This window comes from Tenrec ecaudatus, chromosome 2 (genome assembly GCF_050624435.1).
Source record: "Tenrec ecaudatus isolate mTenEca1 chromosome 2, mTenEca1.hap1, whole genome shotgun sequence".
Lineage (NCBI taxonomy): Eukaryota > Metazoa > Chordata > Mammalia > Afrosoricida > Tenrecidae > Tenrec > Tenrec ecaudatus.
Window position 1 is genome coordinate 157,072,084 of NC_134531.1, and position 23,252 is coordinate 157,095,335.

A 23,252-nucleotide genomic window follows, 5' to 3' on the forward strand; every position below is an offset into this window, starting at 1 on the left:
TTAATGTGATAAAAATTATAAGTGTAGACTTAATGCTGATGGACAGAGAAAGAAACTGGGCTCTTAATACTTCTGAACTTCTCAGGCTTCACAGATTCCAGTTTTCTCACGCTGCTGAAGAAGATGCCAGACGTTGAACAGCTTTATGGCCTTCACCCAAGATACCTTGAGAGGCGCAGGGTGCGGGGCCACGAGGCCTTCAGCATTCCAGGAGTCCTAGAAGCTTTGCAGGCGTGCCCAAACGTAGTGGTGAGTGTGCCTGGCGGACATTGTCCCCTCCTCTGATGAAGGCAATAATAAGTCAAAAGACTGATTGAAGAAGGAGCTTGTTCACTCACGTGCACCTTTTACGCTTAGCGGACTTTTCCTTTATGTCCCGTTTCCTGAGTGAGCCTCTTACCGGACAGAATCGTGGGATGCTAACCTTCTGTGTGCCCTGGCATTCTTTTCTAGGGTGTGGAGACCTCGCACTTGGAATTGGTAGAATCAATTTGGACGTATATGCCACATGTTCATATTTTGGGGAAATTTCGTAATCGGAATGGAGCATTTCCAATTCCTCCTGAAAATAAATTGAAAATTCCTATAGGAGCCAAAATTCAAACTTTACATTTAGTAGGTGAGTACACAGTTCTTGCGTCTCTCCCGACACCTGGAAATGCAACTGCCTGTTGACTGAAAGGGCGTGCTGAAAATGTTAGAAATGGTTTTGTGAATAGTCAGTGCTCCCCTGTGCTTTTGAGACTGAGATGACAGTTCACTGAAGGACTCACTCGTCTGTGCCGGGGTATTTGAAAGACAACCGCCTGGCCAGCCCACTGGGAGGGATGCCTATTTGTGCCTTATAAGAATAGATGTTCCAACAGAACACGGACATTATGGAACAGTATCATTAATATCACTTGCAAAATTTTGCTAAAGGTAATTTAAAAATGGTTGCAACAGTACATAGATAGGGAACTGTCAGAAACTTAAGCTGGATTCAGAAGAGAACATAGAACTAGGGATATCATTGCTGATGTCAGATGGATCTTGGCTGAAAGCAGAGAATGGCAGAAAGATGTTTACCTGTGATTTATTGGTTTGCAAAGGCATTCGTTTATGTGGATTTCAACAAATTTTAATGGATAACATTTGGGAAGAATGGTAGTTCTAGATCACTTTTTGTGCTTCTGCCAAATTTCTCTATAGACGAGGTGACCGTTTTAACAGAACAAGGGATACTATGGTTTAAGACAGGAAGTGTGCATCAGTCAAGGCCATGTCCTTTCATCATACTCATTCAGCCTGAATGCTGAGCAAAGAATCTGAGAAGCCGAAGCTTCTCGACAACATGGCGTCCAGCTTGGGGGAAGGGTGGTTACCAACGTGTGAGACGCAGGTAATGCATCCTGGGAAAGTGCAGCTGCGGCCCTCGTGCACATTGGTTATCAACACACAAATTCTCACAATTTGGGGCCAATGCACCACATCATGGTAAAAGAGGAAGGCTGAAGTTGTCTGAGGTTTCAACTGACCCCAGTAGAAGTTGCACTTCAGTCAAACAATGTGCAGGGTACATCTGCTGCAAAAGACCCCCTTAAAGTGTTAAACAGTGAAGTGTCACCCTAAGGACTTAAGGTGCTCCTGATTCAAATCATGGCCCTTTGTACGCGCAAAGCCTGCACAGGGAGTCGGGCAGACTGAAGGAGAATCTATAACTTTGAATTACGGTGTTGGGTGAAAGTACTGAAGACACCATAGACTCCCAGAGGAAAATGCAAAAATGAGGAAGATCTTCAGTGAGATGGATTGACGTTGGTGGCTATAACAGTGGACCGAAGCCCAGCCATTGTGAAACAGTGACGTTGGCGTAGGACTCAGTGATGTTCTGTTCTATTTTACATGGGGTCCTATGAGTGTGCTGGTTACCTATTGAGTATCTGCTATATCTTAAAAATGAACCTATGTACTGGTGATAGTCCTGAAAAATGAGAGATTTCTGAAGTGGAGGACAGCGGAGGTGATAAGGAGACTAACTCTTAAATAAGACCTACTTACATATTTGTGGAAGAAGATGAAAGATAATCAATCCTTCATTTACAAGATCTCAGGGAGTTTCTCTGATTAGGGACTTGACCATCTTGTCTGAAATTAGATTTTTAGGTAATAAAGGGACTAGGTTTTGTTTTGTTTTTTGTTTGTTTGTTGGTATATACTGTAGCTCATGGTGCTTATCAAAGTTCATTGCCGTCGATAAAATTGTTGAAGTGCATAAGTCCATGTGATTCATTCAGCAGTTCACGTTTATGTTGTGCTGGTGATACAAAGATGTTTAATAAATTGATGAGCTTCGGGCGGGTTGTTTGTCTTTTTTATAGCATGGGTTTCAGACAAACTGGATTGAAAATAGGGTATTTCTCTGTGTTGTTCTCATCCCTGTTATCTTTCCTCATCAGTACTGCCTGTATCCACGTGTGGTGCTAAGCTTTGTGGATTCTGCACCTGAGTTTCAATTTGTGCCTTACATCCTTTACTTTTCTTTCTTTGATCTCAGCCTCAGTGGGATTTCCCATCTGTTCCCATACACTGTGTGTAGTTTAAGACTAAACGTACTCTGGAAGGGCAGATCAAGGAGTGATGCTTGCAGATCGTGGTAGGAATTGTCTCAAAAACTGAACTTTTAGAGAACCAATCATTAACTATTCCAGTGTTGCATTCTGTAGTCACATTTGCTGGCCGGGAAGTGAACTGGTTTTCCACCCCCTGTTTGTTAGGTGATTACCACCCTGGGTACTTGGATTTCCCTCATATATTTGTGTCTCTTCCTGGACTTTTTTGTAAAAGTCTACAGATTCAGGGTAAGTTTTTCTGATCGTCTCCTTCCTTTTAGCATTGAAGAATTAACTTCCTTTGCCTCATTTGCTGAGCCCTTCGACTTCTGCATCCCTGTCTTAAAGACAGGGCGGGGCCCTTGTGGCCCTGTTAGAGTGCTCAACCACTCAGGAGCAGATCTTGAGATGCATGCATTGATCTGAAATAGGAAAGTGAAGCGCTCAGGTCTCTCATGTACTCTGTGCCTGGCAGGCTGGCTTTCATAAATCCTTAGTAAGTTTCATATCTTTTAAAGAACAGCTTCAAGCTCTGTCTCTAGATAATTTCTAAAACCCACAGTACTTAAAATCAGTTAGCCTGCTTTGAAGGAGCCGTGAAGGTGCTGTGGGCTACTCAGTGGCCTGCTAACCAATTACAAGGTCCGCAGTTTGAGGCCAGCAGCTCCTCAGGAGAAAGGTAAGACTCTCAGCACCCTTAAAGGTTTATAGCCTTGGAAATCCCCAGGAATGGTTCTTCTCAGTCACGTAGGGTCACTGTGAATTGGAATTTACTTGATGGCAGTAAGTTTGGCTTGTTGGGGAGCTTGCCCTGGGCTGAGAAGTTCCGTTTTCCCATTGGGTGGGCAGAGCACATGGGTAGCAGAAAAGAAGGTTTGGGTTTCACTTCGTTACCGTATGTTTTCAGCATCCTGCTTTCTTTTCCCATCTTTAAATACATTGTCTTTAAAATTGTTCTTTTACAACGTTCTCCATAAGTTTAGCTTCATAGACTTTAATGAGATCATTTGTAGTACATGGTCAGGTTGAAAAACAGATATTTGCACTTACAGAAAGACAAAATATTTTCGTGATTTCCATGTTTGTTCTTTTTTGTATGTGTTGTAGGAGTGAATGTTCCTGAAATCCCTTGCATCCCAATGCTAAGGCATCTTTATATGAAGTGGGTCCGACTTACTAAACCACAGCCCTTTAAAGACTTTCTTTGTATCAGCTTGCGAACTTTTGTCATGAGGAACTGTGCAGGTAATGTGGAGAAATAAATGACTTTGTATTCACACACACACACACACACACACACACACACGTGGACTTCATAAAGTTCCTGACAAAATGAAATTCAAATGAAATTTTTTCATGAACTTTTTGGAGTCCCTTGTACTCTGGAAATATTGTAAAGCAAATCCTTAACTACATTTTTAATGAAATTTTGTTTTTACTATGTGTTTGACCTACCTTGTAATTTATAAATAAGGTGATATTGTTAATAGAGTGCTATTTGTCCTTTTATTTTGAAGAACATGAGTGATGATGGTTACCTAGCAAGGGCAATTTTGAAATGTTTCTTATCCCCTTTTTTGGCACTTTATTTTTGGAATTTTATAATAGTTTTCTGACTATTTCTTTTGCCTCTGGTTGCTAATCCTTCCTAGATATAACTAATTGCCCCACAAATATACCCTAGTTAGCGCTTGCTTCCGAAAACCTTCAACATCCCTGTTGTCCTGAGAACCTCAAGTGGAACTACTCTGTTTTAACGTTCAAAGTCCAGAATAATCAGGCCCAATCTTGCTACCCTTGTTTCTCACGCCTTCCCATGTGTACTTTGTATTCATAACCGGTGTGTCTATTAACTCTGCCTTAGACCTCATACAGCTTCTACCTCGCTATCATTGCTTGTGTGGGGCAGTTACTTTCTTCTCCCTATAGCCTTCATAGCAACTCTTTTGTTGGGTGGGTCCTTCAAGGCAGGCCTCTTTAAGCTTTTCTCTCTTTCCTTTCTTCCTTTACCATCCTTTCTGTGGGTGGGCAGGGGCAAGGGCATATAGCACATATTACTCTCTTTTCTTGATTATGTTCTGCCCTTTCCTCCCATATTACAATTTGTAGTAGTTCTTCCCTCGTGTAAGTTTTAAGATGTCTGATACGGCTGTGCCAAACTTGTCTTGTATGATCTTCCATAGCACCTAATAAAGCACCGGTTACATGTGTAATAATTATTGACTGAAGATTAATATTTATTGCCTTAAGGATTAAATTTTCTATGTCACTTTTCCCCTTAGTAGTTTTGAGCTTAAAACTTAAGACTTGAGGGAGTTTAAAAAATAAAAAGACAGCTAAATAACTTTCCAGTTTTACAGAAAAATTCTTAGGCTGCTTAAATATACAGCTATTAACAGGCTAATACATACTGTTATTTGAAAGGAGAATTATAGGTCAGAGAACCAACAAATGGATGTGTATATTAAGTCAGAGAATTTTTAGGTTGCTGGTTTGAAAATGGATCACGGAGGCAGTTTATATTGTTCAATTGGGTTTTTCCTCTTACTTTTCTAGGACCCACAAATTCCTTGAAATATGTCCCTTTAGTGACAGGCTTGGCCTCTGCCCGAAACTTGGAACATTTAGAAATGGTTCGAGTTCCTTTCCTGGGAGGTCTTATCCAGCATGTAGTTGAAGACAGCTGGAGATCAGGTATTCATTTTTCTTTAGTTACTCAATGTTTTAAAAATTAATGGAAAGAATCTTTCAGACTTTAAATTTGGCTTTTCCTAAGAGTATTTGTTTTGCTTTTAAAGTACTGTCAAGTGATTGCAGTTTTTATATAGAATGAGTGACCAATGTGCATGGGATCATTTCCCTTGTGTGCCTGTTAAACCTTCTCATAATGAATCCTCAGTGTGCCCCTTTGTTATCTGATTACCATGTTAACAGTAAACCCCTCGCTGTGCTGTAGGATAGTCCTTCCCTGTAGGATAGAGCTCCTCCCTAGGGTTTCTGAAATTAGAACTCATTAAGGAACAAGGCAGTCTCTTTCTCCTGTGGAGCAACTGCTGAGTTTGAATTGCAGCCCTTTTGGTTACCAACCCTCCTGCTCACTCCCCCACTTAACCCTCTGTGCCACCAGAGCTCCTTTAGTTGACAGTGACTCCTGGTATAAATGGAATCATTTTGAGCAATGTTTGCAGGAATTTCTTGTGCCTTTTGGCAGTGAAGATGTTTTATGATATTTGTAGGCTGAGCAAAGACCCAAATGTCTTCTCATTACAGTAGAATGCAGAGTGGCTTAGCTAGGTAGAGAAAACTAAATATCTACCATCTACCTTCAAAATATGACTGAAAATTCATCACGTACAATAGCATCACTAACAAATGGACATTATCATTCAATAGCTTTAAAATACAATGAAGAGAAAACAGTATATTTCAAAGTACTTTCCTGATTGTTCTGGTTTGTGTATATTTGACTACATTGCATCCAGGATCTGGGGAGGCAAAGCCTTTCAGACGCTTCAGGTGAGAATGTGAATAAGTAGACATACACCTACTTAGGAAACACTGGCAATCAGTGTCTATTAGAGTTTGTTGTCCACCTCGCAGTGGCTGCACTCCTGGCTTACTCAGCAGAATGAGTTCAACAGAAGGTAAGTTCAAGATTATTCACAGGAGCCTGCTCACACAAGGCCCCAATGGAAACAACTTAACTACCCATCAGCCGCAGCATCGACCATTAACCCGGCCACACCCAGTGGATGCTGCACAGCAGTGAGAATAACTGACCGCAGCCACATGGAGCAAGAACAGATCTCCAACAAAATGTTTCCTAAAAGACGCAAGACACAAAAGAATATGGGCTTTGTAATCTCAATATGTTTGCTGAACACAAGTTATGTGCTTTGTAATTTAAATATGTTTGCATAACACAAGTTATGCAAACGTGTTGACCTCTGAGTCAATAATCTGTTGTCTTGTTTTAGTATGCAAGCTTGAGTTATAAAAGCATGTTGAATTTAGAGTAGTGCTGGTCTTCTGAAAGCCCTTAAAAACCTAAATCATTTGGTGCTCTCTTCAGATATTGTCAGGATAGTAGTACGGAAGTTATCTCCGTTAGCATATGAATGTGCTAACATATAGTTCATGCTGACATACTGAATGAAAAAAACAAAGTAAAACATAGATTTACTTTTAAAATAATCATCATCTAATGTTTGTAACCTTTTAAAATAACTATCATCCAAACTGCTAACCACCAGGTTGGCAGTTCAAACCCGCTAGCTGCTCTGCAAGAGAACAATAGACTGGCTATTCCTGTTTAAGTTTACAATCTCAGAATCCCTGTCTGGCATCACTACGAGTCATGTTGGCCTTGGTCGTAGTGTCAGACTGGACTTGATTATAGTGGTTTAGTTTGGTTAAAGTATGCAGAAATACTTTACTAGAAGTGTTTGGGTCAAAGGAAATAAAGGGCTTTGTTTTCTTTTTCCCTCTTTAAACAGGTGGTTTTAGAAATTTGCACACTATTGTTTTGGGAGCTTGCAAAAATGCTCTTGAAGTAGATCTTGGTTACCTCATAATCACTGCTGCCCGTAGGTATGTTTCTTCTTTTTTGTGTCCATTGTCTTACAGCCACGGGTGAAAAAAGTGTTTTACAAAATTTGGGGGAATCTGTGTGTGTGATGTTTGTGAATTTTGACCATGAAATTTTTTCAGACTAAAAATACAAAGTTGTTAAACTAGCAGTGGGCTCTCCCTTGGTGGTAGTCTTCATGCCATTACTGGTGACTGAAGGAATGAACCACACCACAGAGCAGCAAACTCTGGAAGTGGGGAGTGGGCTGGTATCAAAGAATAGCAGTAAGCTATTCAGGAAGTACCTGATTGTCCAACAGAAGTGGTCATTGATGCTTATGTGTCTACTGCCTTTGTCTCTAGTCTTTGATGATGTTCTGATTTGTTTTAGTTTGTCATCAATATTAATAATGCTCTTAGTTTTTCAGAATTCTGTTACTACTACTCAGTGGGATGTAGTTGATTCCAACTGAATTGCCCCTTGAGTTTCTGAGCTTAATTGAATTAACTATATTCTAATTTGTTCAGAAGCAGAACTGCTCCTTTTTACCAATAGAGGTTGGTTAAGAATATGTTTGGTTATATATTCCTATGCAATTAGAGAAAGCAAAGTAGTACTTATATAATTTACCAATAGGTATTGGTGTCTACTCTAGAACTGTATATTCTTTGTTTATTAATAACCTAGCATTAGAAAAAAAACAAATGCTAAAGAATAACTCCTGATTCAGATTTTCATCTTTTCTTCCTCACGAGAGAAAGCACTGGAAAAGAGTGTAAGATCCGTACCGTGAAATCTACGGTTATTTAATGTAGCTTCTGTGTGTGCTTTCAAGTGCAGCCACACTTTTCAAAAGACTTCTCTAAAGGAAACGGCGCTGACGTTTGTTTAATGGCGAGCGGAAATGTTGTTGGCATCTGTGCTATTTCAGAGCTGTGCTGCCATTTCAGAGGTTTACATTAAAAGCTCCTGTGGTTGGTGCTCCCTACCCACCACCTGCTCTGAGAACGAAAGATGAGGAAGTTCTGAAAGCTCTTTACAGGGTTGCTGTGCTTAGGAGTCCACCGGAGGAAACATTGGGTTTGCCTGGGTTTGCTTCTGACGGCTTTCTCTATGTTCATAGGTTACATGAAGTCCGGATCCAGCCCTCTCTAACCAAAGACGGTGTCTTTTCCGCCCTGAAGATGGCCGAGTTGGAGTTTCCCCAGTTTGAAACCCTTCATCTGGGATATGTAGATGAGTTTCTGCTACAGAGTAAGCCGTGCGCCATTTTAATTCCAGAATCACTCTGAAAAAACTCACTTGATAAAATGAGACCAATTTAGGGTATGTCTTGTTTTCCTGAATGTGCGATACCTGAACCTCTTTCCTCCCCACCTTCTTGGAAAAGAAGCCACTCAGTCAGAACTCTCGGGGATCCCATCGTCACCAGCTGCGTACCCTAACCCACATTTGAGGTTTCATCAATAGTCCCCCTGCCATGTGTCTTTCCCATTTTGCTTCATTTCCCACAGAATGCCATTTTGGTTCACTTGATGAACTTGATAGGCTTTCTTCTCGAAACTTCGGACGGCCCTCTCAGAGGAGGCGCCGTTCTTTGCCTGTGCTCTTCATTTCCAGCGTAAGTCCACTGGGGCTTCTGGACTTTCCACGTCGGGTGGGCGTTTCATGGTTGGTATTCCTTTAGTGACAGATGCTCGGGCAAGGCTTGTTGACAGCATTTTCAAGAATGCATGTACAGCTACACACTCATTCCTTTGTGCATGAATGCGATCAATTCATTATTCAAATTATTATTGTTTACGTGTGGGATTAGTCATAAAAGGAATTCTTCCACCACCGCGTTTTCAGTTTTCTAAGAATCTGTTGCTTTCCCGTAGACTTTGCGACTAGTCTGTCTTGAACTATCACTGCCCTACCAGATGATAGTTTGTTCTCTGGCTATAATTTGCATTGTAGAATTTAGGCAGGCATAATTGCTTTGGCCAGGGAAGTCCATGACTGCTAACTTTTTAATTTCTAACATAGACGTCACAACAATAATTTGTGTCTCATGAATAGGGTGATGGATTATTTTTTTAATTAAATCATGTTCTAGCCAAATTATTATAGGAATGGTTTGAATTTTCATAGCTTAGAAGGGGACCAACTTTTCACCAAAATAGTTTTTAAATGCTAAACTGATAACAGTATTTCCTATAAAATTGGTCATTTGAAATTAAGCTTTCACGGTTTTGCTTGAGGTCCCTGACAGTTCTCGCATCTCTGTAGTACCGGTGTAGTAACCAGGCAGCTGTATCACCTTGGTATAAGTGGTACTTTGATTTGGTTTTTGCTTTCCTTCTCCCAGAGCTGAAGTCTGGGCCATTTTTTTTTTTTTGTTTGTGTAGGGCCACATCTAGGTCCCTGCGAAGGATTGCCCTTTGAGTCACCTCTCTCTCAGCTACTTCTCTGCTGTATTTCTCTCCTGGTAACACACCTTTTTCAATAGCATAAAAATCTTACCTTTATAACTACAATTTTCTTATGCCTCTCAACATACTGTTTTTACTCGTGTGTAAGCCAACCCGAATATCAGCCTAATTTTACCACAAAAACTGCATTAAAATGTGCTGAATAAGGTGGCTTATTCATGAGTAGACATGGTAATTTTTTTCATATCTCTGATATTTAGTAGTGTTTAACTCAGACCTTGTTATAAGCCAATCTTGATAGTCACTGTAGTTCACCTATTTCTGTGAATGAGGCTTTCCCCACATGCTTCCCCTTCTTTGCTTCTCCCAGGACTTCCTGGGATTTTTATTTTCGACTAGATGTCAGTGGGCCCCTCTAGCCAGATTTTCTAGCGAGATAGGAGAAGTCACTTCTTAGGCATTTTTCACTTAGTAGTTGTGTTAGGCTGGTTTGACTAGGGAAACAAATCCAGTGACACTCATATATGTGTAAGAAAGAGCTTTATATCAAGAAGTAATGGGAGATCAGGAAAACATCCCAGCTCAGTCCAACGCAAGCTGTTACGTTTGATATTAGTCCACAAGCTCCTTTAGAGACTCATGCAGCCACATGCAATGATGAGGAATGCAGGTAGACCACAGGCTGGTGGGTACAAATCTTGTGGATCCAGTGGAGGTGGAAGCATCACAGGGCTCTGGCAAGCCTCAGAGTGGCCCGACGGCAGGGAGGTGAAGGCAGAAAGTAGATTCTGGTGAGGATGGAGGGGAGGGTTCTCAGGGACCTCCTTATGAGAAGGCCATGCTCAACAAGGGTACTGTCAGACTGGGACCTGTTTGACAGGTTACACTCCACCCCTACACTTCTCTCTATCAAATTGAAATGAAATTATGTAACTACCACAGTATTGCAGAGTGTGAAGCATCTCTCAAGGATGTAAGAGTATCTCTGATAACATTTGTTGCTAATTGTTACAAAGAATCTGTCAAAATAGATATATTAGCTCTCCCCTATCTTCCTCAGTATTTATAATACGAGTGATAGTGTCACAACTGGGGAAATGGATGTACTGAACAGTATGCTATCTAGTAGGCATCTAAGAAACGGGACCCTTCTCCAAGAGTAACTGAGATGGATTCAGGTTTGGATGACATATGTGAGAAACATCAATAACCCAAAACAAGTACTCAGGAAGGGGAGTTAGTGGGCCGCATAGACTTAGGATCTCAGAACTTCCTGTGACCAGGGATGTAAAACCAACTTCAGAAGCAGTTTGGTGTAGGCTTTAAGTGTTGGGCTCTGGAGAAGGAGGGAATTGAGATTCACCTATGAGTAATCATTTGACCTTGGGTCAATGAACAGGAGCCCTGATGGCCTGGTGGATTACATGCTGGGCTGCTGTGTGCAAGGTCAGCAGCTTTAAACCACCAGCTTTTCCACTGAGAAACAAGAGGCTTTCTATTCGCTTAAAGATGTAAAAGTCTCAGAACCGCACAGGGGCCGTTTTACTCCATCCTTGAGGGAACCCTGGTTGCATATTGGGGTTTCGTGTCGGGCTGTGACTACAAGTTTGGTGGTTCGAACCTACCAGCCAGTCTCAGGAGAAAGGCGAGGGGTTCTGCTCCTGGAAAGCCTTGGAAGCTCCCGGGGCAGTTCTGCTCTGCTCTGTAGGACTGCTCGCAGTCAGGATGGACTTGATGGCAGTGAACGTGTTTTCGGCATGAAGAGAGATAGAACAGAAGCAAACGCAGTCACTGCCTTTGCACCCATTCTGACTTGCGGAGACCGTCTAGGACTTAGTGGAACTGCCGGGTGAGTTTGCGAGGCTGCCAGTCTCCATGGTCCTAGAAAGCCGCATCTTTCTCAGAGGCCGTCTGGAACTGCTGACCTTGCCTTGAGCAGCCCGGGGGGTGGGGGGGGGGCGTAAGCCAGGATTCCCCCCGGGCTCCTACATTGCTTCAGGTGCTGACCCGCAGGAAGGTCTGAGTGCAGGAACGCAGTGGTGTTCTCCAGAGCCTGGGTGCCAGACACAGATTTGTCATGTGAGGCGAGATCACAGGAAACCATAGAGTCCATTCATACAGGGGAGGAAAGATGAGCTCTTGGGAACTAACCAAGAAAGGAAAGAGAAATCACTCCGTGAAATTGTAAAGGATGGACTAAGGTGGAACCTGATGAGAAGTAACAGAATCAGGGCTACTCCATGAGTGTGACGTGTATGAAAAGTGAACTTGGAAAGGCTTGCAGTAGATTGTTCCAGGCATGCTCCGTTCCAGAGGTGTACAGGCTCAGTAATGTCCTGGGCCCCTTCACCACATCGTTGTTTTCTGTTTGTTTGCCAAGCAGACTGGACTGTGTTGAAGAATGAGGGACAGGCAGATGGGAGAAATGCCAGAAGGCAAGAGGTGAAGTATGAGTCTCAGTGCTGTGGTCTAGGCTCATTACTTGCTTCCCTTCGTCCCCAAGTCTATGAAAGACCATCGTAACTAAAGCCCCGTGGTATGAGAAAAAACGAACTTGTTACAGGTCAACCTGCAAGGGATGGGTAAATGTGTACCGGCCTTTACCATGGACTATAAAAATCTGAACTCCCAAAGTGTACCCTTCACTACACATGCCTTTCAACCCCCAAATAAAAACAAAACTACAGACTCACTGCCATCAAGTCAATTCACTTTTCCTCGACTTAAAAAAAAAATTATTAGGGGCTCTTATACCCTTGACTTTTGAATAAATTTTTTATTTTGCAAAAGAAGTAGTGTCATACTTATAGAATCCCTAATTTAAAGCCACACCCAAATCTGAGGCTGCTGATGGACAGATTATGCTGCTGGCGGACAGATTATAATCACCGACAATAACACTAGATGCTAAGATAAAAAAATTAACAATGCTTCATATGCCCCCTAAGAATTTCTTTTTGGAACTTGATTTCTCTTTTCAGGCAGAATGGCAAATGCAGATCTGGTGAAGTACGGCCTGGCGGATGTGGTGGAAAATCCTGGTATCATCACTGACATAGGAATGAAGGCCGTCAATGAGGTTTTTTCCTGTATCAAATATCTGGCAATCTACAATTGCCCCCATCTACATAACCCATACAATTGGATCTCAGGTACTCTAGTCTTAGAAACATGGCTATTTGGGGTTGACAATGACATAGCCTACAAGCTTCTGTTTCCTGGGTATGGTGTTGGGATTGCACTCCTCGTGTGAAGTGCTGCTCATTCATGTGGCTTGTATCTACTCAAGTTCTGGGAAGCTTTGATGACTAGGTTAGAAGTAGATTCGGTGTCTCGGTGAACTGTATTTAGATCTTTGCACCACCTAGGCTGTATCTTTAAATGCGCTTATTTTGAGTCACAAAAAGAGCTAGAAATGGTTTCCCAGCAGTCTATGGTTTTTTCCTTGAGTTAGATTTCAAGTGGCAAACCATCTGAAAGCACAAAGGAGGCGCCTAGACTGAAAATCTTTACTTAGGCAATATAATATATATTTGTGTGTGTGGAATGCTTCATTAGTTTGAAACCCTAGGCTATCAACCAGTCCTTCCTTCCCCATTCTTTCTCTCACCCTCTGAAGAAGAGGGACTTCCAAGGGTGAAGTTCCTTTTTCTTTTGGAGAAGGTAATACTATTTATTTGTAGTTTTAAAGGCTCTTAAAGACCTACGCACATAAATCTTCAAACAAATTCAGAGCCGGAAGTTTTCATGATGCCATTCAGTGTAACCAGAACTCCCTCCTTGGCACCCGAAGAAGAGTTAGCCTCTGCTCCATGTGTGTGGCCGAGGAGTACTGTCTGTCCTACAGAGTAGGACTCCACGGCTGCTCCCCGGCTCTCTGGACTCTGCTGAGACCAAGCGTTAGAATGGCTCAAGTCTCATATTCACCAGGAATTAAAATTCTATCCCTGGTCCATCTGAATCACCAAGTTATTGGAAATAATTAACTTTAGGGTTTAACAGGCACTTTTAAAAAATAACATTTATTGGGTTTTTGGTTTCTTTGTTTTCTTAAATACAGAAGAGTATAAAGAAGAAAACAAAGCATGGCCTATTATCCCACCACTCAGAACTCCTGTTAACACTTAAAAAAAGTAATACATGCACTTGATAAAAACTTTCAAACAGTACAGAAAGGTACAAAATGAAAAGCCTCCTCTTCTGAAAGGTAACACCATCAACAGTTTCTTGTATATTCCTCTGGACAAATTACTGTGCACCTCTTACAGCCGATATGTTTATGTTGTTAGGTGCTGTTGAGTCGGTTCTGACCCATAGCGACCTCATGTACAGCAGAACGAAACAGTGCCCCGTCCTGGGCCCTCCTCACAGTCATTGCTGTCTGAGCCCATGGTTGCAGCCTCTGTGCCAGTCCATCGCATTGAGGGCCTTCCTCCTGTTTGCTTATACATGTATAGCATCTTAAAATGATTTATGCAACGTGTGTTTCAGAGAGGTTGTCCTAATCTACAAACATGAGTAGCGTGGTTCATTCTTTTGAAATAGCTGCAAAATGGTCTATTAAATGAATATATGCTCTCTAACCAGTGTCTTACTGTTGAATACTGTATAGGTGCGAGGCAGAGCACATTTAAATTAGGGCCTATTGGACTTCAATTAATGGTTTCCGGACCACCTTGTTTTCGTAGTGGAATTCAGTAAGGATGAAGATCTCATAGTTCAGATTTATTAAGTTTCTCAGAGCGTGAAATGAGGGGGAAGATTCCGTAATGATAAGGATGGACTGAGAGCCCTACAGCAGCATCCATCCATCGCGGGGAAAGGGTCGTTTCAGCGCTCTCCAGCCATGTCCTCTCTTCGACAGACCACTCCAGGTGGACGCGACTGGTTGACATCAACCTAGTGCGCTGCCATGCGTTGAAGCTGGACTCGTTTGGCCAGTTTATTGAATTGCTGCCCAGCCTGGAGTTTATTTCACTGGACCAGATGTTTCGGGAGCCACCCAAGGTAAGTCACATTTGAGAGAATTTTGGGGGGTTGTCATTCCAGAAAGCAAAGAAACCTAATTACTCTTTAAAAAGAAAGGCAGTGTTGCAGCTCTTTTAGAATTTGTCTAGCAGGTTTTCTGTTTTTTCCGGAAAACCCTTTAAAAAAAAAAAAACAGGCCTTGATGGCGTTAAGTTGGGTTTTACTGCCAGCCTCAGTGAGTTTCAAAGTTGTTAGTAAGGCATGGATTCTCGTCCTTAAAAGTGAGCACTCGGGACTCGGCGCAGAGGGGAAGGGGAGGGGAAGGACCGTGAAAAGCTGTGTCCTTCCATTCTGAAAGCTAAGGTTAGGGAGTGAGGGTGCCGCTGGCGGCCCAGGGTAAGCATGACTGCTAAGTGTAGCTAGGTAGACAATTCAGTCTCCAGTTAACCCAGAGTATAGATGAGGGATACAAGCTTGTTTTAGAAACGTTTTCATTTTGTCCCGTCTTTTCTGCTCAGTTAGATATCCTGGGAAATCTGAGGCTACCCAGTTGTAGAAAATGCTATTTAAAACTGCTGAACAGAGCTTGCTTTGCGCTCTCACAGTAATACAATGGAATGCCTCCGCTAGTGAAGCCTCTCTCCTTGGTTTCTGGTGGCGCTCTCTCTCCGCTGTTGCAGCAGCGGTGCAGTTTAGTGTGCGAGGCTCAAGGCCTGAGTCCCAGTGCTGCTTCCGAGTCCCAGCTGTCATCCATGCACGGTGGTGTCGAGACACATCTTCTTCCTCCGTTTCCTCACCTTAAGTCAAGGCTAATAACACTTTACCTGGATGTTGTGTGAGTCCTTATTGAATATGAAATGTTTATGTATAGAATTCATAAAGATCTAAAGTGACACGTAAGTAAGTATTATTTCCTAGGTAAACATCAAGAGAAGAGATGTTTTAAAGTGCAGATTAGTAAGCATGTCGTTTTGGTCTTGCTCTAGGGCTGTGCTCGAGTTGGTCTGAGTGCAGGCACAGGAATTGGGGTTTCTTCGGCCCTCGTCAGCAACCAAAACTCCAATAACGACAACGATAATAATGCCCCGAATAACAATGCCAACATCCATGACAATAATCACCATCACCCCGAGGAGTCGGACGACGAGAACGACTTTCGGCAAGACCTCCAGCCAGGAGAGCAGCAGTTTGCAGCCGACGGTAACCCAGACCTTTTGTGAGCTCCCGTAGAAATGATTTTTACTTTGGATTGTATCTCTTCAACTGTGGCCTGCTCTCTCCCTGGCCTGTGTCATCTTGTAGTTTTCCCTCTTGCAGGGAGACCTACTGACCAAGGCAGGGAAGAGGGTGGATGACACTGCCTTTTCTCCACCCTTGTTTCAAAGCCATCCTTGAGATAGCTCTTACCCCAAGACCTCAGAGGGTGCTTACTGACTGGTGCTCTGAGTATAAGGGGCCAATGAAAGCCTGAGGCTTGAATTAATTCATATTTGATTTTCAGAAGTTTAGGCCAAGGAGCTTCTACAAATAGTTGCCTGTCTAGTGTATAGGTGCATTTGGCTTGGTCGTGGAGGCCATTTTTGGATGTCACAAAACCTGACAGGGAACATTGTCCATGTTCAGGACCAGTGGTTCCCAAAATGAGCCGTATCACCCTGTGGGAGGGGCGAGGGTTATGCAGGATTCCTGCACTTCATCCTTGATTATGAGTTACAGTGCAAACAAGCGGGCACTCAGTGTTTTATTTCCGAAAAGAAGGCGGTCAGCAAATCAGTTTGGATACCTATGTTCTAGACCTTGTATGAGATTCTTGTCATGTTTCTCAGATTGTTCCATGTTCACGTGAAATGTACACATCCATCAACTCTCAGAAATACAGCGAAATGCAGCACAAGACCTGTTGGATTTGGGTTATTTTAACCCTTGTCAGGTAGCTGCTGTACCCAGCCAGGGACTAATCAGTGCTATGTGGCCTCCCGTGGATGAGGGAGGACAGAGGGCGAGTCTTGCCTTATCAGTGTCTTCCAGATGTCCTACATGAACTTGAAAAGGAACCTTGTCTCATCATCTCTCTCGTGTTGCCCTCTTGGACAGTCATTTGTGGGAAATCGGGTCAAAAGAACACTCTGTAGACATTGTCCTCATTTCTTCACCTTCTCTGTCTAACTCACCCTGTGGCTCGAGCCAGTGTCACCAGTGGCTGTCTTACCAAATCCGGGGTTCATCTCTCCACTGTCACCTTACTGACATTCAGCGTAACGGGGCGTTGTTTCCCACTCCTGCTACTCTGAAAGACTTTAGCATCTCTGAAAGCACTTCTTGTTTTTTTCTCCTGTCTCAGAATTTGCCTAAAGTTTTTTTAGGATTTTTTTCTTTTTCTTTTAGCTTATTCCCCTGGCTCAACTTACTTTTATCCTGAGTCTTTTTCCCCCTCCCAAAATGTTTGCTCTAGAGGAACTTACTCAGTCTCGTGGTTTTAGTACCCATTCCTGCTCGTGAATTGCACATTCTGTTTCTAGTCTCACCTTTTTTTTTTTGAAGTCATTGCACAGTGGCAGACAGAACTTTGTACTTTCTGTTTCTACGTCCGTAGGCCTCCTTTGGCTCACCCTCGCCTAGAAGCACTCTGGGGAGGAGGGCACTCACTGTCATGCTGTTCCAGGCCACGGAGCAGAGGGACGAGTACGGCAGGGGGGCGGGGGGGCCGAGGGGGGAGCGTGCCTTCCACACGAAGCACGAGCACACCGAAGGCAGAGCAGTGCTGGGAGAGGGACATGCTGACAACTGCTCCCAAGAATTAGGCTCCATGAATCCCTTCCTTGTTTAGGTTTATACCTATAAGAGGAGGCTTCAGGTTATGGAAAAATAGAGTTAAAATATAATGGAATTCTCCCATGAAGTGTCTGACGCTCATACACTTATGCCTCATGTCCCATAGATGAGGGCACACCAAGAGTATTTGTCCTCAATCATCGAAAACTTTAGTAAATAAAGGTAATGAAATGGTAAGCTATTGCTTCGCCCCATACCCGTCATCTAGGTCTGTACGCCTCTGAAGGTGCTGGTTCCATCTCTAGCCTTTGCCTGAAGAGTTTTGCAGTCCTTGGTTTACACCCGTCATCTAGGTCTGATCTCTAACCCTTGCCTGAAGAATTTTGCAGTCCTTGGTTTACACCATGTCATCTAGGTCTGAAGGTGCTGGTTCCATCTCTAGCCCTTGCCTGAAGAATTTTGCAGTCCTTGGTTTACACCATATCAAAATAGTAGTTTGGCAACCTCGGGAGACTAGAATTCTGTTCCTTTAAAATATTCTTTGAGTTTGGGGACTAAAACAAAGTCAAGGGGAAAGATCAGGAGAGTATAGAGTTTTCCAACAATTTCCAAGGATAGCCCTTACTATTTTCACAGAATGAGTTGTGATGGGAAAAATTCCTGGGCACAACTTCCCTGGATTTCTCTCTTACCTATGCAGTTTTTTATAATCTTAAAACTTCTTCATAATAACTCCCCCCCCTGTCATTATCTTGTGTCCTTTTTGAAAATCTCTCAAGATTCCCTTTGGGATTTCCCCCAAATTGTCACCATAATCTGAGCTGACCTCTCTACCTCGAGTATAACTGGTCCAGTAGATCCCATCAGAAATTGCTGTTTTGGATGGATCTCTTTGGAAGGCTTTACAAAGCCAGGGCTTTCTACTCCTGTAAGCAGTTACAGTCTCAGAAACTCACAGGCGCAATTCAGCCCTGCCCTTTAGAGTCACTGTGAGCTGACATTGACTCAAGGCAGTGAGTGTGGAGTTTGGTTTGTGTGTGCGTTTTGAAGGCACCCTAAGGAGACTAGGACCTGTGCATTGCGGAGAGAGCTTGTCTGCAGCCATTCCACTGGTCACACACAACGCTTAAACAGGTTTTGTCTGGAATTAACCTATGCATGTCGGCGCTGGAACCCTAGTAACAGCACTTTTTGACTTATCCTTGTGTGTGTACATGTGTATGTAAATAGACACATGTACCAAGTATGCGTGCATACCTATGTGCACACAGATAGTAGAATTTGGTTTCATTAAGTAATTGGGGAGAGATTAATGGATCAATGGGAAATAGTGTGAGCTGAAATGAACATTGATTTTTCTACCTTTTAGCTGGAAAAAATTGAATATTAATTTCAAGCTAATATTGGCAACGGGAGACAATGTAGCACTTTAAACTTGATGGTACAGGAGCCTGTACATGGTTGTCTATACCAATTCCAGAATGAAGCAGTTACTTTTTATTGCCCTCCTGTAAAGTTCATTTCATCAGTTTGCATGAAATAACTTCAAGAAGAATAAAACAAAACCAATAAACCAGCCCACTCCCATTGCCATGTAGTTGATTCTGACTCACCTGTCTAGTGTTTCTGACTGCCGCCATCTAGGGTTTCTGAAGCTGTAAATCCTCATGTGAGCAGCTCATCCCATCCTTGTCAGGAGGAGTGGTGTGCAGGTGTTAACTGAAGGCCTGTAAGCACCCACCTGACAGTGCTCCCAGGGCTCCTGTACTTAAGAGGTAGCGTACTCACCCCTGGTGTTTCACCAGTGGCTGCAATAATGGGCTCAGGCGTAGGAGCACAGACATGAGGATGGCCCGGACCGAACAGCGTGTCCTTCTGTGGTGCAGAGGGTCACTTGCGGGCAAGTACCACCACCAACAGCAACAACAACAGCATTTACAGGTGCTGTGGGAGCAGGATGAGGCTGTGCTCCCATAAATATTTATAATCTCAAACCCTGTGGAGCAATTCTGCTCTGTCTTCTAGGGATGCTGTAAGTTGGATTTCACTTGAAGGCAATAGGTATTATTAAAACAATACGTGACTAACCAAAATATTTTATTGCATCACAGAAACATTGATTTATACCAAAAATACAGGAGCCCTGGTGGCACAGTACGAAAGCCAGTGGCTGCTAACTGAGCGGTCTCTGGTTCAAAGTCCGTACCCTCTCCCAGCCACTCTGTCAGAGAAAAGACTTGGAGACCCGCTCGCATGAATATTACAGCCAAGGAAATCCTCTGGGGCAGCTCTGCTCTGCCCGGTAGGGCCTCCCTGAGTTGGAATGGTCTTGATGGCAGTGAGGAGTAGGAGAAAGAAGGGGCACTCTGCAGCTATGAATATTTCCCCAGAAAGCAAAGCCAAACTCATGGCCGCCTTGGCCACTCCAACTCGTCGCGACCTACCAGCACAGAGTAGAACTGCCTCTGTGGGTATCTGAGACGAATTCTTTACAGGAGTAGAAAGCCTTGTCTTGCTCCTGGAGAGTGCCTGATGCCTGGAAACTGCTGACCTTGTGCTTAGCACCCAGTGTGTAGCCGTGAAAACTCGATTTGGGAGTTCGCCTCTGTCCTGAAGGGTCACTAGGAGTCGCAGCACACAACAGTGGTCTTCTTAAGAATTGTACTTCTGAAAGTCATGGTTTAGAATGCTTTGCAGTTGGCTTGGTATATTAATTGAAAATAAAAATTCTTTGCCTGAATTTTATAGCACTTAAAAGCAAGATTAGAGGTTCACATCTTTGAACGGTTTACATCTGTCTAACATAATAACAGGTGTCAAAAATTCATACTTTTTAAATTTTGGAAACATTGTCAAATTACTTGAATGTAATTACTTAAGAAACAGAACCTTTATGTGTGAATGGTGCGAGGGCTTACAGAGCAAGTCAGTTTTCTGTTGTACCATTCAGACCTGTGTTGTTGCACGTCACTGCTTACCATGCTCACAGTGCAATGTGACTTAGCCCCTTGCCTTCCCATTCCTATCACTCTGACTCGCCTAGCTCATTACCTTTGAAGTAACTGTAACCACAAAGTGTAATTACGGTAACTAGGTCTTGTTTGTTTAATCTTGGTTGAAAGCATACATCCCAGGCATTTAATGCTTTTAGTGATATTATAGCATAAGCTGCGAGGGTGAGGGGAGCGGCCCCTCGATCTAAATTACCCACCAGATAAATTGGGTCTTTAGCTTTTAATTATAGTGGTGGATCTCAGATTGGAATATGTGTCGGAATCACCTGGAGGATTTGCAGACTTCCACCCGAGTTTCTGATTTAGTTGGTTTCGGGTGAATGTTGTAATTCATTGTTTTCTACCAGGCCTTCCACATCCTTCATTGCCAGCTAAAACGAATTCTCAAAACATTGTATGCTTTCACATCACAGGCACCCCGTTCCTTCTTGTTAGACTCCCTCTCCCTCTATCTGTACATGGCTGTCTCCTTCTTGACTTCAGGTCTTAGCCTAAAGGTGTCTTCTCAGAGGTGTCTTCTCTGACCCTCTTGTCTTTAATAGCCGCAAATTCATTTTCTAGCACATTACCCTCTTTTAAAATGCTGATACGTTTTCTTATCATGAATTTTAGAGCCCCCCCCCCCCCTTCAGAGCTGCAGTTAGCACAACAGAAATAGAGATCTTCACCGTCTACCATGGGTTCTTAGCATGTAGAACAGTAGCTAACACATTGTGCATTTCCTCCTCCATGGACTTGACTCTGGCTTATTGTGGCAGGTGCTTGGTAAGCTTTTGAATAAGTGCGAGAAAGTAAGTGCAAAATGACCTTTGGGTATAAGATATTTGCACTGATGCTTCGGGCACCCGAAGCTTTACTGTCTCATGGAGGCATTGTTTCTGCTCATGCCGTTCCATGCATGTTAGTTCGCCTTCTGATTCACTTCTCCTAAAGGAAACATTCCACTCTCTTTGGCAGGCTCTTCACAATCCAGGGCCCTGGGTGCTTTTTTTACCCATATCTTCTCTTTCACCCCTTATCACAACACTGACACTCTTCGTCTCTGTTACTGGACTATTCACTCTTCAGACAGAATTGTCATATACTTCATGGTATGGATGGATGAGGGAACTCGAAGAACTGGTAGGAAAAAGCCATCGTCTCTTCATGACATTTTCCGGAAGCGTTTGAAGTCTTGGAATTGAAGTGGTGCTCCTTAATGACAGCTTCCTCGAGGCTACAGGAGACTTAGTAGCTCCTTTGCCTCTGTTCCTTTTGTACTTTTAGACAGTTTTCGCTCCTGACAAGTATATTCCAACCTTTTCTTTGGATCTGATGTCCTTGCTAGAATGTCTGTGTCCCCTTGGAGAGCAGAGTCTAGAAGCTGTTCTCTGTTCACAGTTACTGCAGTGGCACCGGTGCTTAAACAGACTTCTGGTCACGTCTTAGCGCTAGCTAATCTAATCTTGGACAAATGACTTGCCCCTCCAAGCTTCAATTTCCTCAACTATGGAAATGAGGCAGTATTACTTCTCTGTGAGAATTAAGATCATATATGTGTGAAGCTGTTAGCATCGAACTTGATAAAACATGCACTTTAGTTATTAGCTGATGTCCCTATATAGTTCTTCCTATGGATTACACGAAAAGTTGACCTTTCACCCTGAGAGGCATACAGAGTCAGAGTCGGCCACTGGGTTCTAGCTTTGCAGGTGGATATGACAGATAGTGTTGCGATCGGCCTGCCTCGGACGGAAAGCAGTTTGACATGTGTATGGTGCTCGAAGGTACTAGATAGAGCGTCTTGAATACTGACTTAAGAGATAGGGATTTAATCTTGCAAAAGCTAGTTAAAGCCAGGATTTTTTTTTGTTAAATTGTCTTGGGAACATCACGATTTACAAAGAGAAAGCACAATGTTTGTAGCTCGTTTGTCAAAGCGTTTATTGAACTCATCGTCTGGAGTAAGGTGTGATGTACATCTCATGTTCTCATCTACTGATACTGAAGAGTGATGCCAACAGAGCATGTCGGTGAGAATGAAGTAAGCTCGCTCAATAAATTAGATCACAATCCTTGATACACATTTAACAACTAAAAAAAGGTAATTCTAATCCCAGAAAGTAAGAAGAGAGAGTTCCTGCCAGTACATCCTGGTTTGGGCAAGGAGAAGACTCGTCGCCTGTAAGATGTTGGTAGAATTACGTGGTTGTTGGCTTACAGCACAGTCCAAGGAATAGCTTAGAGAGCACCAAACATGTACCTCAAATGGTTGGTCCTCTCTGCCATCCCTGGGAATGAATGCTGTGTATTCATTTCTCAGCTGAGTGTCTCTCCGAAGTGCTAGACCTTTTCACCCTGGTTATCCTTGGCATCGGGCATTTCCTCCGTGGTAGACTAAATGGGTACTCCCTGTCAGTAGCTGTACAATGCGATGTGGTTATCAGCTGTTCTTCCAAATGGCCCAGTAACCACCAGGTTGCTCAGTCCTCAGAGGGGCCAGACAGTGTCGTTTGAAACCTTTCCTGGCTTCTACTTTGACTATGTTTATTTTCATTTAAGCATTGAATGAGATGGAAGACATGGTACAAGAAGATGGAGAGGTGGTAGCGGAGAGCGGCAATGAGGCTCCAGCTCACCATCAGGCAGTTATTCCTGTGGATGTTGATGAGGAACAAGCAGGTAAGCATGGGACCCTTCACACATTCATCACACTGCAAACCGGGGCCTGCCTGTAATGAAGAGAGAGGAGATTACTGAGCTGAGAATGGGTGCTTTTCTCATCTTAGAGCGATGGTGTGTTGTGTGCTGTTCATTTTTGAGGCCTGAGGTATATTGATATGAATATACATATGTATCTTATTACAGTTTATGTGATATATATATATATATGTATATATACTGCAGAAACAACAATTATTTCTTTATTGGTTGGCCAGTGTGT

General features: G+C 43.0%; 1 protein-coding gene and 1 non-coding gene across 4 annotated transcripts in view; both read left to right on the plus strand.

Annotated features, from left to right (window-relative positions):
* Window positions 1-23,252, plus strand: part of FBXO38 (F-box protein 38) — a 64,423-nt gene that overhangs the window by 18,741 nt on the left and 22,430 nt on the right. For all 3 annotated transcript variants that reach the window (XM_075541788.1, XM_075541789.1, XM_075541790.1), the window contains exons 4-13: window positions 86-249; window positions 454-619; window positions 3,699-3,836; window positions 5,148-5,285; window positions 7,088-7,181; window positions 8,285-8,415; window positions 12,557-12,727; window positions 14,440-14,582; window positions 15,530-15,743; window positions 22,871-22,990. In XM_075541788.1, the coding sequence (XP_075397903.1) occupies window positions 86-249; window positions 454-619; window positions 3,699-3,836; window positions 5,148-5,285; window positions 7,088-7,181; window positions 8,285-8,415; window positions 12,557-12,727; window positions 14,440-14,582; window positions 15,530-15,743; window positions 22,871-22,990 (1,479 nt within the window). The remainder of the gene's footprint in view (window positions 1-85; window positions 250-453; window positions 620-3,698; window positions 3,837-5,147; window positions 5,286-7,087; window positions 7,182-8,284; window positions 8,416-12,556; window positions 12,728-14,439; window positions 14,583-15,529; window positions 15,744-22,870; window positions 22,991-23,252) is intronic.
* Window positions 14,662-14,722, plus strand: LOC142442038 (U7 small nuclear RNA). Its single transcript, XR_012783300.1, has one exon. It is a non-coding gene; the product is annotated as a U7 small nuclear RNA (small nuclear RNA).